This window comes from Mastacembelus armatus, chromosome 8, assembly GCF_900324485.2.
Source record: "Mastacembelus armatus chromosome 8, fMasArm1.2, whole genome shotgun sequence".
Taxonomy (NCBI): Eukaryota; Metazoa; Chordata; class Actinopteri; order Synbranchiformes; family Mastacembelidae; genus Mastacembelus; species Mastacembelus armatus.
The window spans coordinates 20,061,238-20,077,299 of NC_046640.1; the positions used below are offsets into that span (position 1 = coordinate 20,061,238).

Consider the following 16,062-nt stretch of genomic DNA (forward strand, 5'->3'; position numbering starts at 1 on the left):
CTCTGTCCTTCTGAAATTGTTAATTTTGTATTCTTTCTGAAAATATTTGTCCTTGAAATGTGACAGAAAAAGATAAACTTCCAAATCCTAGGTAACATTTACTACCCTTTCTGCTTCACTATTTCACTCACTCCATATTTAAAAAAAACACCTCTTTGCAAGTTAACAGCCTCATAATGCATAAACATTATGGGCCTCTATCTTTCACATGCCAAGTTTCAGTTGATGCCATGTTTTCCCTCACTTACTTTTTCTCACTCATTTGCCACCTCTACTCTGCCCCTGTCATCCTCCACCTCTTTGAACCCTAGTTTATAGCTTTGGCATGCCTTTGGCTCCTGCTGTGGTGACAAAATGGTGGCAGCTGTGTCCAGGCTCAGGCCTGGTGTGGATCACATCCAGAACAGTTAGCCAGCTCAAAGTTGGACAGAATAAAAGAATTTTCAAGGAACTGTGAACGAGGAAATTCCAGCCACATCTGCTATCTTTAGTATAGTACATCAAAAATAAATTAACGTCCTTTCCTAGATGTTTGAGTAAATATTTGTTTTGTTTAGTTTTTTAAGTCTAACAGTATCATGTCCATCATTCCACCTCCAGGTCTGGAGCATCCTGGCTTGGACTCGCAGTATGAGCCTTCCCCCTGGTCCTCTGGCTCTCCCTGCAGCAGTGACAGCAACAGCAACTGGGGCAAAGTCCTAGTGGACGGAAGTACCGACAAACCCAACAACCCTTCTTCCACCACCTCTTCTGTCTGGCCTCCTTCCTCCTCTTCATTCTCGTGTTCCTCGTCTTCTTCCTCTTCTGGCTGTGGGTCAGGATCAGACCCTGAGCTAGCATCAGAATGCATGGATGCCGACTCTAGCTCCTCGATCGGCTCAGAGAAAAACCTCGCTGCTGTTGCTGTAACAACAGTGATGATGATGTCAGCAAATGCTTCTTCCTCTGTGTCTTCTGCAGCTTCTTCCCCCTCTTCCTCCATGGTGACTCCTGCCATGGTGGTCAGCGTTTCTGTGAATGGAGACAGCAACGGCAACAGTTGTCAAGTTATTGGTGGAGAAATGGGAGCAAGCAGCGGTGTGAATAATGGAAATAACATCACCGGGCCTTCCCACTTCTCTGTGGCTGGGTCCAGCAGTATTGGCAGCAATAACATAGATAACCACAACAACAAGCTCGTCAGTAACGGTGGCATATGGGGCACCCAGTCAGGCAGCAACATGATCCCCACAGGTGGAAGCACCCCCTGTGTCAATGGAGAATTAAATTCAAACACTTTAAACCCAAATGCCAACCATGGTGCCTGGCCACAGAATCCAACCCCAAGCCCTGTGTCCCAGAGCCAACGGCCTCCACAGGCTCAGGGGATGAGTTCCAAGCTGGGTATAGCTCCACAACAGGGCCCCTTGTTGGGCTGGGGTGGCATGGCAGCTCCAGACAACAGCAGTATGATGGAAGACACTGAGGTGAATAATGGTACAGCAAGCAGCAAGGTATTAGGAAGCAGTAGCAGTGGAAATGGTGGCCTGCAGCCTACCAACCTTAACACTGAATCCAATGGACCAAATAACACTATTATGATGAATACTACTATTACTACTACTAATGCCACAATGACCTCTATTCCACCAAACTCTACCGCCTCACCCCAGCTCAGTGGGGATTGTTCCTGGGGCTCCATTGGAGCAGGGAATGGGGGTCCACTGGCCAATGGAAACCCCTTATCAGCCCCCCAGCACCCCCAAGGAGACCTGGGGGGTCCTGGGGTCTTCGGTACGCCTTGGGGCGCAACTACCTATCCTGGAGACAAGGGCCCCCCGAATTCAGACACTGTGAACCCCCAAAGCCCTCCCTTATTGCAGGCTGGGAACCCCCAGATCTCCTCTACTGCTGCTTACAAGAGTAATAATAACCACAATAACACTGGGGCCCCACGCTGGGACCAGGGGCCCACCAATAACCCAAACCAGCCTCAGAGCAACTTATCCTGGGTTGCTGGCGCAAATCAAATCCCAGGCTCTGCAGGCCAAGCACCAGGAAATGGGAACCCAACTGCAATGGGCCCTCCAGCGGGTATTCCCCGCACCTGGGGAAGCAGTGCATCTTCTTCCTCGTCCTCATCGTCCTCTTCCACATCAAACAACAAGACGTCGATGTCAAATGGAGAATGGGGCTCGGCAGCTCCTGGTAACAACTATTCAGATGCTGGAAATCAGAAAGGAAGCTCTACCAACAATGGCTGGAAGAGCCTAGAGGATGACGCCATGGGCATAGGAGGTGGAGGGGGAGGAGGTGGAAGCCATGGCTTGGGGAGTGTCACTGGAGGCTGGGGTCGCTCTGGAGGAAGCGAGGGAAGCGGAGAGAGCTCTGGAGGCCGATCTAGCTCAGACAGAGACAGCGACCAGCCAAAAGGGGGAAACCGCAGAAAAGTTACAAATCCTGCAACAGTAGTGTCAGCTCTGGTCCGGGTCGATGTGGACCCAAGGGTTCTATCCAATGCTGGATGGGGACAGACACCCGTACGGCAGAACACCGCCTGGGACGTGAATTCTCCTGCTAACAATCAGCACCAGGGTCCCAGAGGAGATGAAAGAAAGCACAGCAGCGGAGCCTCCGGCTGGGGCACAGCACCACCAACAGCTCCTTCCCAGACATCTGGAGGTAGGGACAAAATGTGTATAAAGTGTGAATGCATTTTTAAAAATGTTACCACTGAACAAACAAAGAAGAAGAAAAAAAAATTTGATCTCTCTTCATCTACTTCCAGGTTGGGGGGGTGGGTCTGGCAACTCAGGCCCTGAAACGGGAGGTTCTGGCTGGGGAGAGCAGAGGTCGACCTCTGGGTGGGACAGCAAAGTCCCAGCAAGTGGAGGAAATGGGCAAAGTAACTGGGAGGATGGATCCAGCTACAAGGGGAGCAACACCAACAGTAACACCTGGAGCAACAACACCAACAAAGATGACAGGTAACTAATATTTAAGTTTTCTTTCCATTTGTTGTAGCTGATGTTGTCTTCTGTCCATTATATATTTTACAAATCACCTTTATTGTTTCTGTTAAGGTCTAGTACCTGGACCAATGCACCCAAACCACAGCAGAGCTGGGGTTCCAGTAGTGGATATGGAAGTGAAAGCTGGGGTAGTGGTGGAGATAGTTCCAGAGGAGGCGCCAACAACCACTGGGGGGAGCCCCAAAAAGGTGCAGGCTCTGTGGGCTGGGACAGCGACAGTGACCGGTCTGGCTCTGGATGTTGGAGCGAGCCGAGCCGAACCAATACCAGCAGCAGTAACACCTGGGTAGGGAGTGGAGGATCAAATACACCGGACCAGACCACTCCAAACCCAGGCTCCAACTGGGGTGACTCCGTCCACAAACCCAATCCTTCGAATAACAACCAGGGCTGGGGTGAGCCAATGAAGAACAACCATGGAGCCCAGAACTGGGGTGAGATGAATCCCAAGCCCTCCAACGAGTGGGGAAAAGGTCCTGAATCCAACATGTCCAGATGCAGTCAAGGCCCCAACAAGCCCACAGGTAGTTAGTGGGTTATTCATACTATCAGAAACAGCAAATTGAACTAATTTTTGTCCTGTGTCCCAGTGATGTCAGGTCACTAAAAACTGAATTTCCTGCTTGGTAACAAGAGTATCAACACTGTAAAGCAAGACTTTTAAAGGGAATAACGTAAAATTGATGACTCGCTTAAGTCTTATTTATTCTTTCATCAGGCTGGCCGGGAGGCCCCATGACCACAGTAGGCCAGAAAGAGGAAGCAGCCACTGGGTGGGAAGACCCTTCTCCGGAGTCCATACGACGGAAGATGGAGATCGACGATGGAACATCTGCCTGGGGAGACCCTGGTAAACTCTTACACCTGTGTATTTTATTTAAGATCTATGCCTGAACAGTTGTCTTTTAGCTGATGGCCTTTAATTAATCCTTCTTCTTAGGCAAATACAACAATGGATCTGTCAACATGTGGAACAGGACTGGCCAATCAGACCAGGAGAACATGGCTCCATCCTCTCAGCACCAGTCCCACCCAGCACACAGTTCAATGCATCCTCCACAACCCATGCAGCCTCCAGTGCAAGACAAGAGCTGCACCTCTGGTAAGTTGGAATATGTATGCAAACACACAAGTCGGGCACGTGCACACATATATATATCTGTTTATATCATTCATAATTATTCCTAGTCAAAAGCCATTTATTGTTAATGTGATGTTTCAGTAGTCATAATCTTTCACACAAGCTTGACTATGAAAACAAAAACAAAGCACAGAAAAATGTGCACGTGCACTCAGAGCTCTAACATGTGTTTTCATGTGAAAAATAATTCTAACATTACTGACTCACACTTGGTCCCATAATAGCTTAGGCTCACATAGATGAGGTTGGCCAGGTTACAACAGATCTTGTGGTTTTCAGCCTGCAGAGATACTTTCATCTTAACTTGTTTCACTCAGTTAATTTGTTCTGTAGGTTCTCAAATGCACAGTTAGGTAGCCACTCTGGGTTTCATTAGTATGCAAGTTAATGTTTTAGTTTTTTTTTTTTTTTTTCCCAAATTTGTTTAAAATTGAGTTACTTTTAAAATCCTAGGACATGACCCAGGACATGTATGTGCATGCCTTCTGGTGCAGTCTGTAAGATTTAAGAATGGATAACAAGGTGCGAGTCCCACCCACATTGTCTTAAAAAAATGTAGGTTTAGACAATTTAAACATGGGAATTGTGGATAAAAACACATTCACAAATATATACAGAGGCATACACAGTTTCACAGAAATATGAAGAAAGAACAAACACGTACATGCATTCTCTCCCATCTCCCACCAGTGTTGCCTATGCTGGGTTTAGAGCTTTTTGTAAAGCGGCTTGAGTCATTCCTTTGGAATGCTAAGAGCATCGATTTTTCTCTTCACTCATTTGCTTTTTTTCCTCCTCCCTTTCTTTCTCACCCACCGGTTCTACTTGCTGTAGAAACAGGCTTTTGTTGGATTTGGGAAGAGCGAGTCCCCGACTTGTGGAGGAGGTCTGGTGACTTAGTAATAGGAATGGGTCCAGGGCAAAATGGAACGCTAAAACGAGTACGGTGGCTATTCTGTAGATGTGGGCTGAGAAGGGGGGAGGCTGTTGGGCCTACTCAGGTTGGCTGGTCTAGAGAAGTAACTGGAGCAGCTACGGGGATGGCTAGGAAGGGTGTGGTGACTAGCCGGGTACTTGAGAAAATATTGACGACAAACAAATACATACATGAAATTATGTGGCATAATTAAAAACAATGCAATGCAAAATGCATATGTAGTCAAATAATTTTAAACAAAATTGAAAATTGGACTGTTGATTCTGACCTACTGACGAAATTTCTTCATGCTGTTATGTGCATGTACTTTTGTGCAAGCATACCCAGTCACATGAAGGATACTGGAGCCTGAGCCTCACCTCATGATCTGTCCTATTTTTATGGGGTGGCATGCCTGGCATCTCCTGGAAGGTTTCAGGTCCGGAGGGTCAGCTGTAACAGGAGCCTTTTTGAGCTCAGTTTTTAAATGACTCATTTAAAAACTGAGTTTCACAGTTGAATGTGTACAGGTATCTGTGCACACATCTTACACACCTGCAAACATTAAAGTAAACAGCACTTACATAACCTAGCTGACGTGGGTCCTCAGAGACATGTGCAGGGATTTCTCCTAAAGCTCTGATGCCAGCAGAGCAATACAAAACTTGAAATGTCACTGTAAATATTAAAATCTGAGTTGGTTTTCAACAAAGATCATATGCAATGCAGCATTGACGATATCCTTCATGTGACACAGCTCTTTTTTAACTATGGCCAAATAAGATAAACACAGCTGGTTGGAATGGGGAGAGATTGTATCATTTCAATGATAAATGCAATGAATGTGTAGTTATGTATATTTGTTAGGAAATACTGTTAATCTTTAACCTGTAGGTTAAATGTAGACAGCACCACAGAAAGGAATGTCCTTGTTCTAATGGGTGCGTTGTTCTCTATTCCTACAGGTTGGGGTGAGCCATACTCTCAGAAGAAGGAGTCCTCATCATGGGGGGAGCCTACTGCTACTCCTCCTGTGACAGTGGACAACGGGACATCTGCCTGGGGAAAGCCAATGGACAGCAGCTCTGGCTGGGACGAACCCAGGGACAGCAGAGATTCTGGGTCTGGATGGGGCAGCCAGCATAAATCTGGTAGGTGCCTGCAGTGTGTAAAATGTTAGGCAATCCTGAGTGACCGAACGGTGAATTCTACGCAAAATAGCAGGAAAATTGTGTTTCCTGATGGAAGTACATGAAATCAATCTTTTTTTTTTTTTTTTTAATCTTTTCCATCTTCTCTTCTTGATAGCTTCTGGTCCCAAGTCTATGGATACATGGTGTGTTGAAGAGGCATCCATGGGCAATAGTTGGGATCAGGAAGAAGAGGTGGAGATTGGCATGTGGAGCAACAGCCAACAGGACAACAGATCACATGACCAAAACACCTGGAACTACAAGCATAAAAGCTCAAACAAGGTTTGTTCACTTTAGCTTTGCACACAGCAGGTATCAAATGATCGCTGCTGTCGCCATATGCTAAATTAAAACATTTTATGGGTTACAGGTGCAAGTTTTTATCCACCTCTATTTAGGACAATGGTAGATACATTTCAGCCAACAGCATCTTGGTAAATAGATTTGTTTGCTCTTCCAGATGAACAAACCAGCCAACAAACAGGATGAACCCTGGATGAAACCTTTCATCAACCAGTTCAACAGCATCAACTTTTCTGTGAGTGCCATTTCTCTCTCTGTTAAAAACAAAACACTTGTTTCTATGAAGAGCCACACTCACAGATCAGGAAGTACGTGATTTAAATATATAATTATCTCTGACGAGTGTAATATTTATGCCTTCTTGCATCTGTAATCACTTTTTTTTGGCTTTCTCTTTGCAGAGAGACTCTCCCGACGACTCCATGAAGACAGGAGCAGGGATGGTGCAGGACAAACGTATGGATATGGGCAGTATGGGAGACTTCAATGGAGTAATGGGAAAAAACCCTGGGTCTCGACACCAGCTCCATAAGGAGTCTGCCATGGATCGCAGCCCTTACTATGACAAGGTTTGTAGAAACGCTGTTTTCCTGGTAGTACGATAGGTAGGGAGAACGAAAATACCGGATGGTGGTTTAGTCTCTCTGGTTTTGTGGTGATTATAAGGGTTGTGAAAGTGAGTCTCTTGTATGTAAACAGCCTCAAATGTCTGGCTGGGTAGTGGTTTCTCAGCTCTCTTGTGCCCCACAGTGGTTGTTCTAACACACTGCAATTAGGGACCGTTCATTTGATACTTGTTACTTGCATGTTGTACATTAAGGTGGTGTCACTTAGCTGGCACAGTAACAAATTAAATATGCACACTTACATGCTTAACAGAACACACAACATAATGGCAGTTGTTAGTTTGGCAAGTGATTTGTAAGTTATGCAGGAGTCCTGTAAAAGCTGCAGTGGGTTGGTTTGGCTGTGCTTGGCTTGCTTTTTTGTTTATATCTTTCTGACTTCCATTCCACCTTCTCTTTTTCTACATTGCTCCTTTCTTGCCTGCTCATTCCTTCTTCCTTTTACTCTTTGGCACCTGTTCTTTCCTCCGTCCTCTCCTACAAAATTAACTCTTTTCCTTCTTTTCTCCTTCCCTGTCTGTATTTCTCTGGCTGGTGATGTGCTTCCTGTCCCTCTGTGCTTGCCGTCCATCTGCTGTGCACCCGGCCTTGCTTCTGCAGCTGTCTGTTTCCCCCTCTGCTTACGATAGCCCAGCTTCTGATGAGGTCTGCTCCAATCAAAACATAAGCTTTTCCCCTTCCAATTCTGCTCAGCCTATCCCCTGTCTCGACTCTGGGCCGTCTCCTGCCCACTCTAGTCCTGGGGCCGCTCGGCAGGTGAGTGGAAGGCAGAAGACTGGAACAAGATCCTTTGTCTATGATCCTCAGATACTCAGACAATACTGCGTATTACACACAAATTTCTAAGGAGTTTAATTAAAATGTTTGTGTCAATTCTAACATTTATCAGACATTTTACTTTTGGTTTCTCCAGCGTTCCTAAAAGCCCACGGCTACAAAACCACCACCCACCACAGTGTTAGATTTTATTTATTTCAAAAGTTGTTGTACATCGACAGTTACAACTGTGTGTGTGTGTGTGTCTTCCTTCCCTGCTCAGAATGTAAACCCTATGTTGGGTGGCAGCAGCGTAGCACAGGGCCGAGGTGGCCCCCAGTCCCAGGTCCCCTCCCAACCCAGCCTTCGTAACCAAGTGCCTCCACCCATCCTGCCCTCTCAGGTAGTGCACACGATAATTTTACATGGATAATGAGTGTAATATAAAGGACTGTTTGTAAACTCTTAGGTGATGATGCATCTAGAGCTTAAGCATGTAGTAAATTGTGTGAATATTTAGGTATAAATTTGTATAATTATTCCTAAGTAATGACTGGCTTAGAGTTGAAGAACAGTACTTTCCACCAAACAGCCGACCAACTTTCCTAAATGTATGAATTTGAACTCTCGTGACTTTGTGTTAAACACGTGATTTAAAGAAAATCTTGCATGTTCCCTTGTTAAGGTCCCTCCATCCCTGTTGAAGTACCCAGGAGGAAATGGAGGTCTGAACCCTCTGTTTGGTCCTCAGCAAGTGGCTATGCTCAACCAACTCTCCCAGCTCAACCACCTCTCACAGCTCAACCAGATCAGCCAGTTACAGGTAGAGTGATGAAAAGATACGTTTCACTCACACACACACTTAAGCATGAAAAACAGCATTTTCTTCACAGCTTGGCAAAGATTTAGGTTTGGTGCTGAAATTGTTAGATATTAGGTCTTTAGGTGAAAAGTGCTTGTCTCCATGAGCTGGAAGGAGATAAAGCTTTTATTTTAAGTTTTATCCTCTTGAATGTCTGCAGCGGCTTCTCCTCCAGCAACAGCAGCAGCAGCAACAGCAAAAGGCTCAGAGCCAGAGAGTCATGCCAGTGGGACGACAGACTGAACAGGTGTGTGTGTGTTGAAAAACCATATACTGTCTTATCTAGTGTCACATACCTGGTTGACTTCCCTAACCTCCTGCTTCCTGTCCTTAGGCACGTCCCATTGGTTCGACTCCATCAATGATGCAGCCGCCACGGCACCTGGACCCCTCCTTGCTGAAACAGGCCCCACCCCTCAAACCATATTTGGAGAACTACTTGTCCCACAATACCCCTGAGATGCAGAAGGATGCTGCCACTCTTGGATCCTTCAGCAACTTCCCTTTAAGTATGTTAGCTACCAACAGTGTTTCTAAATCTAATCACTGCATCTCCCCAGATTCCAACAAGAACACATGTACACTTAGTGTGACAGTATTTAAAATACCCATATTTCAGTTTCTGTTATAGATTTAAATTAAGAGTTCCTTCTATCTCTCGTTTTTAACCAGGCTTGAACTCTAACCTGAATGTACCCCTGGACATGGGTGTTGGTGGTGGTAGTGGTGGTGGAGCTGTGAGCTACAAAGAGCCGCCCCAGTCCAGACTGAAGAAACTTTGGGCTACTGACCCTCTGGAGCAGAACAGCAAACCTGGTAATGAACAGCTTGTGCTTGTGATTCTCAGTTGTTATTCAGAGATTGATGGTCTGGGCTTCCACAAGTTGCAAATGCATCCTGATGCCTCTGTGTGTTCGTCCCACAGGTGCTATGTCGTCTGGGCTGCGTCTGGAGGACTCTCCCTTCTATGACTTCCTGTCTCCTGGCCCATCTCCCCTGAGTCCTCCTGGCCAATCAATGGGCTCTGTGGGTGATGGCTGGCCACCCCGTGCCAACTCTCCCCCACCCCATGGAAACACTGTCACCTGGCCCCCAGGTACCCCTGTTGTCACAGCTCAAATAGCATAAAAAAGTGTTTGCTTTGGCGAGTGCTCACAGTGTCTGTGTGTCTGCAGAGTTCCGGCCAGGAGAGCCTTGGAAAGGTTACCCCAACATTGACCCTGAGACTGACCCCTATGTGACCCCTGGCAGTGTCATCAACAACCTCTCCATCAACACCGTCCGTGACACAGACCACCTCAGGGACAGGAACAACGGTAGGTCATACATACATACATGTCATACACCCATGGCTGAACACACTGTACGACAACTCAGAACTAAGCTCTCAAAGCTGCTTCCGTTTTGTCTGTGGAACCAAGTTGATAATCTGGACAGTTTTAATGCTGGATACTGATTTAAGAAAACGCTGTTGCTCCACATGCAACCTAAACATAATCACAGTCTCTGACCATTGTTTTGCTGTTCCCAGGGCCATCCTCATCACTGAACACCACGATGCCTTCTAACAGTGCCTGGTCATCCATTCGTGCCTCCAGCCACAGCGGTTCCCTCACCAGTACAGCACAAAGCACTTCAGGTTTTCATTCTTGTTTATAATTCAGCTTTTGCCATCTTGTCCCTCTTCATTTACTTCTGAAGTCGAATCAGTTATAAAAGAATGAATATGACAAATGTCTGAGGTAGCAGATATTTGAAATTTGACAGGGCAATGTCAGAGGGTTTATTGTTGCTTTCTTTGATCCTTGCAGCCAGACCCAGTGAGTCAAAGTGGTCTCCCGGTGGCGGTTCTGTGTCCAACTCCTCACTAGCCCATGAGCTGTGGAAGGTCCCTCTGCCTCCCAAGGCGCTGTCTGTGGCAGCCCCCTCCAGACCACCACCCGGCCTCACCAGCCAGAAGCCCAGCCCTGCCTCCTCCGGCTGGGATGGCTCGGCCCTGAGGTTGGGAGGCTGGGCCTCCTCCGAGTCCAGATACACACCTGGTAAGAGCAGCGGCAGAAACGTGCTGTAAAACTGTCAGGTCAACTAGGAACTCATTATTCATTGAGCAGTGTTGTTGCAGAAATTATCAAGAAAGAAACTAAATTTGTTTCAGTATTTTTGTATCACAAATTTATTCATCAGCACATTTTAATTTTGTTGCTGTGTTTGTTTGCTTTTTTCTTATTTATGAAAACACTATGCCTTACTGATCTCTGCCTCTGCCCTGTTTCATTTTGTTTGTTTCATCCTGTACCTGGACTCTGACATTTGACCTAAAATGCTCTTTAGCTGACTGTGGGTTTGCCCTGTGTGTGCTGACAGGCTCCAGTTGGGGTGACAGCAGCAGCTCAGGGAGAACCCAATGGCTTGTCCTGAAAAATCTCACACCTCAGGTATTCGCACATTAATGAAATACACGTGATCTGTGTGTTTTTTGTTATTCATAATATTAAGTGTTTTGAGAGTCTGTTCTTAACATGTTTAATCAGATCTTCCTGAAATGATCAGCAGTTTTTAAAACCTTGGCCCTTTTTTTTGTTTGTTTTTTAAATAATTGTCTGATTTCCTGTTTTTTGTCCCTTTGTCGCAGATTGACGGCTCTACCCTGAGGACCCTGTGCATGCAGCATGGCCCTCTGATCACATTCCACCTCAACCTGCCACACGGCAACGCCGTGGTATGCTACAGCTCCAAGGATGAGGCCGCTAAGGCGCAGAAGAGCCTGCACATGTAAGGACACCACCTACAGACTCTTGACCTTTCTAGACCTGTGTTAAGTTAACTGTCACATATTATAGTCTGACCCTAAATGACACTTTTACTGTAGTGTTGACCACTTCGTACAGTGATATCTGTGCTTTCTAAAGCTCCTGGTATCATTAGCCATCTGAACCATTCTAATGTCGCCTGCAATCAATTAGAAGAGACCAGTTAATCTGCCCTGCCCAATTTTTGTAACTAGATTTCTGATCAGCACATAAATATATACGTACATATAAATATATACATAAGTAAGTCAAGTTACAAAATGCCCCCAGAGACCATCTATAAAATCTATGGACCTGCTACATGTAAACACAGATTTGCATTAGCCAGGGTACTACAGTGAAGAAACCTGGTAAATAATCTAGTTGGTAGAATGAATAGAAACAAACTGGTTGTTGATTCCAGCATCTGGATGGTTTGGAGAAGCAGACACGAGCACTCACCCACATTCTCACCTGTTGTTTTTCTGCAGGTGTGTTTTGGGGAACACTACTATCCTGGCTGAGTTTGCCAGTGAGGAGGAAATCAACCGTTTCTTTGCACAAGGGCAGTCATTGGCTACTCCCTCCTCTGGCTGGCAGGCCATCGGCTCCTCTCAGAGCAGAATGGATCAGTCCCACCCCTTCTCCAGCCGCGCTCCTGAACCGAACCAATGGAACAGCGGCGATCTCCACAGCTCCTCCCTGTGGGGCGGGCCCAACTATTCCAGTAGCCTGTGGGGCAGCTCCAGTGGCACCGAGGCAGGGAGGATTAGTAGCCCTTCTCCAATCAGCTCTTTCCTCCCAGTGGATCACCTGACAGGGAGCGGGGACTCCATGTGAACCGCCTGCCAATCAAACAGGCTGGATGAAGGGTCAGTAAAGAATTAATAATCAGCAGAAGAAAATGGTAAAAAAAAAAAAAAAAAACAAACAAAAAAAAAAGTAGTTCTAAACGCAATGGCACTAGTTGGACTCTTTCTCACAAGATATTCAACAAAACGGGGTCTCCCCTGTGGAAGACAAGTTACGTTTCTCTCTCTGCACATATGTCCACTTTGTTTTAGCCCAAAAACATATCAGTCGGAATACTTGAATCATGCCAGGCCAATTCTATAATGTGAACGGATGGATATTTGCTTCCAGGTAGTGCTCTTTCAGATGGAAAAAAAAAGCTTCAATCGAGCTCATTATTATATATATATTTTTTGTTTCATTCGTCATGTTTATTTGAATTCCAATTCTTTTTATTTTTAACGTTTTCTTTTTGTTTTGTTTGATTTTATTTTATTTTTTTTTTTTTGCATTTGTTTGCTGACAATGTTGGAGTATGAGCTTTTTTAACTTTGCACTGAATGTGGTTTTTTCTCAGTATATATAATCTGCAATATAGAGGGAGCAGCCAGTTTTTCCAGTGTAGCTGTTTACTCATTGAGGTCCTTACCGTATGTGTGTATGCGTGTGCCTGTGTGTGGAAGTACTTTGTGTGCGTGTGAAGTACGTGTGCGCTCCTCTCTGCCTTGGCACGCCTACCTTACTGCGTTGTCGTGGAGTTCAAGATCAACAGATAGTTAAAGACGAATAAAAGCTGACTTAGGAGGATTATGTGGTGATAGTTAAAGTGACATTAAAAAGTATTGCACCAATTTTGTTTTAAAACTAAAGAACGTTGAGCTCTGCAGTGCAAAGAACTGTAGCCACAGCTGGGACTAGCAAGCCCCGCCCACCCTAGTGTAGGGGGCGGGTCTATCTAGCAAGACCTCCCACTGGCCCCCTATTGGGCACAGGAGGGGGGGAACAGCACTTTCAGAATAGGCTTTCAATGTTTTGGAGGTGCCACACTGCAACCTCTTGTTTACAAGACTTAGGAGGCGAAATGTGTGTTCATTCTTCATTTTAAAGAGAAGATGGGAAAATAGAAAACGCAGAAAAAAAATTAAAAAATGAATTTAAAAAAAAAAACTTTAAAAAAAATCTATAAAATAAATTAAAAAATGACAAAAAATTAAAACTCTTATTGAGGATGAAGACGATGCTTTGTAACTCTGGGAATTCGGATCAGTGTTCTGGCCATGGCGTTGGTTATTTGAACTATTCCTCTTTGTCTGCTAAATAACCAGCAATGGTTCTCAGGAAATCAAGCCAGTTTTCCCCCCCTTGTAGTTGAATTAAAAAAAAAAAACAAAAAAAAAAAACTACTACTCCTTGTAGGAAAGGAAAATCCAACTTCTAGCACTGAAAACTTATGTATAGGTCTGTAAGTTTTTTTTTCTCTGCCAAATAACTGCTTTAAGCTGGAGAAGCTCAACACACTGCTTTCAATATGCTGTCTTTGGGTGGGGTGGGGTCCTAATGTGGAGGGGTGGAGGACGGGCTGTAGATATCCCAACGCTCCCTCTGTCCTCCTCTTCTCCACTCCACTGATGTAACATTCAGAAGTGGGGAGTGTTTATTGTGTGAATGTGTGTGACTGTTAGTGGAAAATGTTGTCTTGTCAGACTTCTAAACCAAGAGAAAGGCGAAGCTGTATCTATGCATACTGTAGCCTCTCACACGGCCTACCGAGGGGCATCTTTACTTTTTCCCTGTTTCATAACATGTTTTAAATGTTTCATTAAGTCCAAGAAAATGCTAAATAATACTTTTTGCTTTTAAGAAAAGAAATCACTCATTGCCACAAATGGTATTTTGAAAAAGGACAAGAAAAACTTTAAAAATTGTCTTTTGGTTGAAGATAATATTTTAACAGTGCAAATGTCGTCCACATTTCATTGCCTTGATCCTAATTGTGTCCGAAGATGCAACAAGTCAAGTGGCTTCTACCTGTTTACAAATAGAATATGATTGTATTGTTGTACTGTTTTTTTTTTTTTCCCTTTGGGGGAGGGAGGGGGGGTGTCTCTTCTGATGTGTGTTTGGATGCTCTCTACCGCTGGAGGGGACAGGGCTGGGTGGTTGGAGGGTGAGTCCTCCTCACACAGTCGTGTTTGTGCATGAGAACAGTCTGATCCACCAGTGGTGTTGGTCAACAAAATCCCCGTGTGAACAATAGTTACCTGTCTGCCAGTGATTGTGCACAATTTCTTGTTGAAAAAGTTTCATTGTGTGAATGAGACGTCAGCATTAGCGAAGCCATGGACCTTAATTTTTTTTTTTCTTCATCATGTAATTATTGTGTTAAGCCTGTTGTGTGTGTGTGTGTGTGTGTTTGTGTTTGTTTTCCCCTCCAATATAGGTTTTTATTTCAGAAGTACTAGAAATGTTGGCTTTAGTTGTTTTTAAGTTTAGCAGTGAATATTTAAGCCTGTGTAGTGAGACAGAACCCTTGAGTATTAACCAGACTTGACAGTGGTGTGTGCCAGTATTGAACTGCTCTCTACCAAATAATTAAAAACATACAAAAGATTAGTTTACTTAATTCCAGATCTCTCTGCTTAAACTACACACATTTATATATATACACATATATATATATATATATCTCTCATTTGTATTTGTTTTTGTCTCGTTTAACGAATGTTTTCAAGTGGAACATCTGAACCATGTTTGTCATTAGTTTCTGAGTTAACTTAATTTGACAAATTGAACTGAGGAGCCTTGGATTTTGCACTTGTGTGGGTTAGAGGAGAGACAGAGCAGAGATGGGCAGTCAGACAGACGGTGCTGGTGTAGTTTGGTGGTCTGTCTGAAGAAGGAGCAGATTAGGTGTGTGTGTGTGTGTGTGCGCGTGCGTGTGTGTATGTGAATACATATTCTCAGCTAAAGCGGAAGTTGCGTGTGCCGTGCTTAGAGAAGATGGTGCTTTGTTGGTCCCTGTGATGGAGCGAGAGAAGAGGGAGGAGGCGGCCGTCCTCCTCTCCAGGTTTACCTCTCGCTGCCCGCTGGGCCCGGCCAGGGTGGAGACGTCAGCGCCTGACCTGAGCCTGAATGTAGCTGAAAACGGTTTAAAAAGTATAAACGACTGCTTCTCTGGCACCTGATCAGCCTCAAACATGGAACCACCACCACAAGAAACCCAGTAAAGCATCCACTGCTCATTTTGTTATGTATTTTGAAGTATTCAGCTACTGTTCTCACCACACTTAGTTGTCATGGTGATCAGATGTGGCTGTTGCCATGCAGATGCTCACATCTAGAGCTTGACTGAAACAAGGCGAGGCTCGTTGGCCTGTAGAGACTCAGGCACAGGGTTGTGACTTTTGATGAGCTTTTCAGGGACACAGGGTTGCACTTGCCTCTTAGCTGGTTTATCCAGAATCAGCTGTACAGTTTAACTACAGGAGAGGAAACGGAACTGACAGGAGGTGTGTGGCAAGTGAACTCTAAATAATTTATATTCCCTTTCCACTATTACTAAAATTTACATTACACTTCATTCATTCTGATTTTTATCAGTGCTTCTCTCCTTACGCTGATCTGGGAGCAGCTTTGTCCCTCCTCAGTATCATTATTAACCATTAGTGGAACA

General features: G+C 44.9%; 1 protein-coding gene across 3 annotated transcripts in view; it reads left to right on the plus strand.

Moving 5' to 3' along the window:
- LOC113141662 (trinucleotide repeat containing adaptor 6A) overlaps positions 1 to 13,824 on the plus strand; it is a 28,814-nt gene extending 14,990 nt beyond the window's left edge. For all 3 annotated transcript variants that reach the window (XM_026326209.2, XM_026326212.2, XM_026326210.2), the window contains 21 exons: positions 601 to 2,661; positions 2,768 to 2,966; positions 3,063 to 3,535; positions 3,730 to 3,861; positions 3,952 to 4,113; positions 6,034 to 6,219; positions 6,377 to 6,543; positions 6,722 to 6,799; positions 6,966 to 7,133; positions 8,230 to 8,349; positions 8,632 to 8,769; positions 8,969 to 9,055; positions 9,143 to 9,317; positions 9,481 to 9,624; positions 9,734 to 9,904; positions 9,984 to 10,124; positions 10,340 to 10,447; positions 10,620 to 10,850; positions 11,173 to 11,243; positions 11,441 to 11,580; positions 12,089 to 13,824. In XM_026326209.2, the coding sequence (XP_026181994.1) occupies positions 601 to 2,661; positions 2,768 to 2,966; positions 3,063 to 3,535; positions 3,730 to 3,861; positions 3,952 to 4,113; positions 6,034 to 6,219; positions 6,377 to 6,543; positions 6,722 to 6,799; positions 6,966 to 7,133; positions 8,230 to 8,349; positions 8,632 to 8,769; positions 8,969 to 9,055; positions 9,143 to 9,317; positions 9,481 to 9,624; positions 9,734 to 9,904; positions 9,984 to 10,124; positions 10,340 to 10,447; positions 10,620 to 10,850; positions 11,173 to 11,243; positions 11,441 to 11,580; positions 12,089 to 12,437 (5,501 nt within the window). In that variant the 3' untranslated portion in view covers positions 12,438 to 13,824. The remainder of the gene's footprint in view (positions 1 to 600; positions 2,662 to 2,767; positions 2,967 to 3,062; positions 3,536 to 3,729; positions 3,862 to 3,951; positions 4,114 to 6,033; positions 6,220 to 6,376; positions 6,544 to 6,721; positions 6,800 to 6,965; positions 7,134 to 8,229; positions 8,350 to 8,631; positions 8,770 to 8,968; positions 9,056 to 9,142; positions 9,318 to 9,480; positions 9,625 to 9,733; positions 9,905 to 9,983; positions 10,125 to 10,339; positions 10,448 to 10,619; positions 10,851 to 11,172; positions 11,244 to 11,440; positions 11,581 to 12,088) is intronic.
- The last annotated feature ends 2,238 nt before the right edge of the window (positions 13,825 to 16,062 follow it).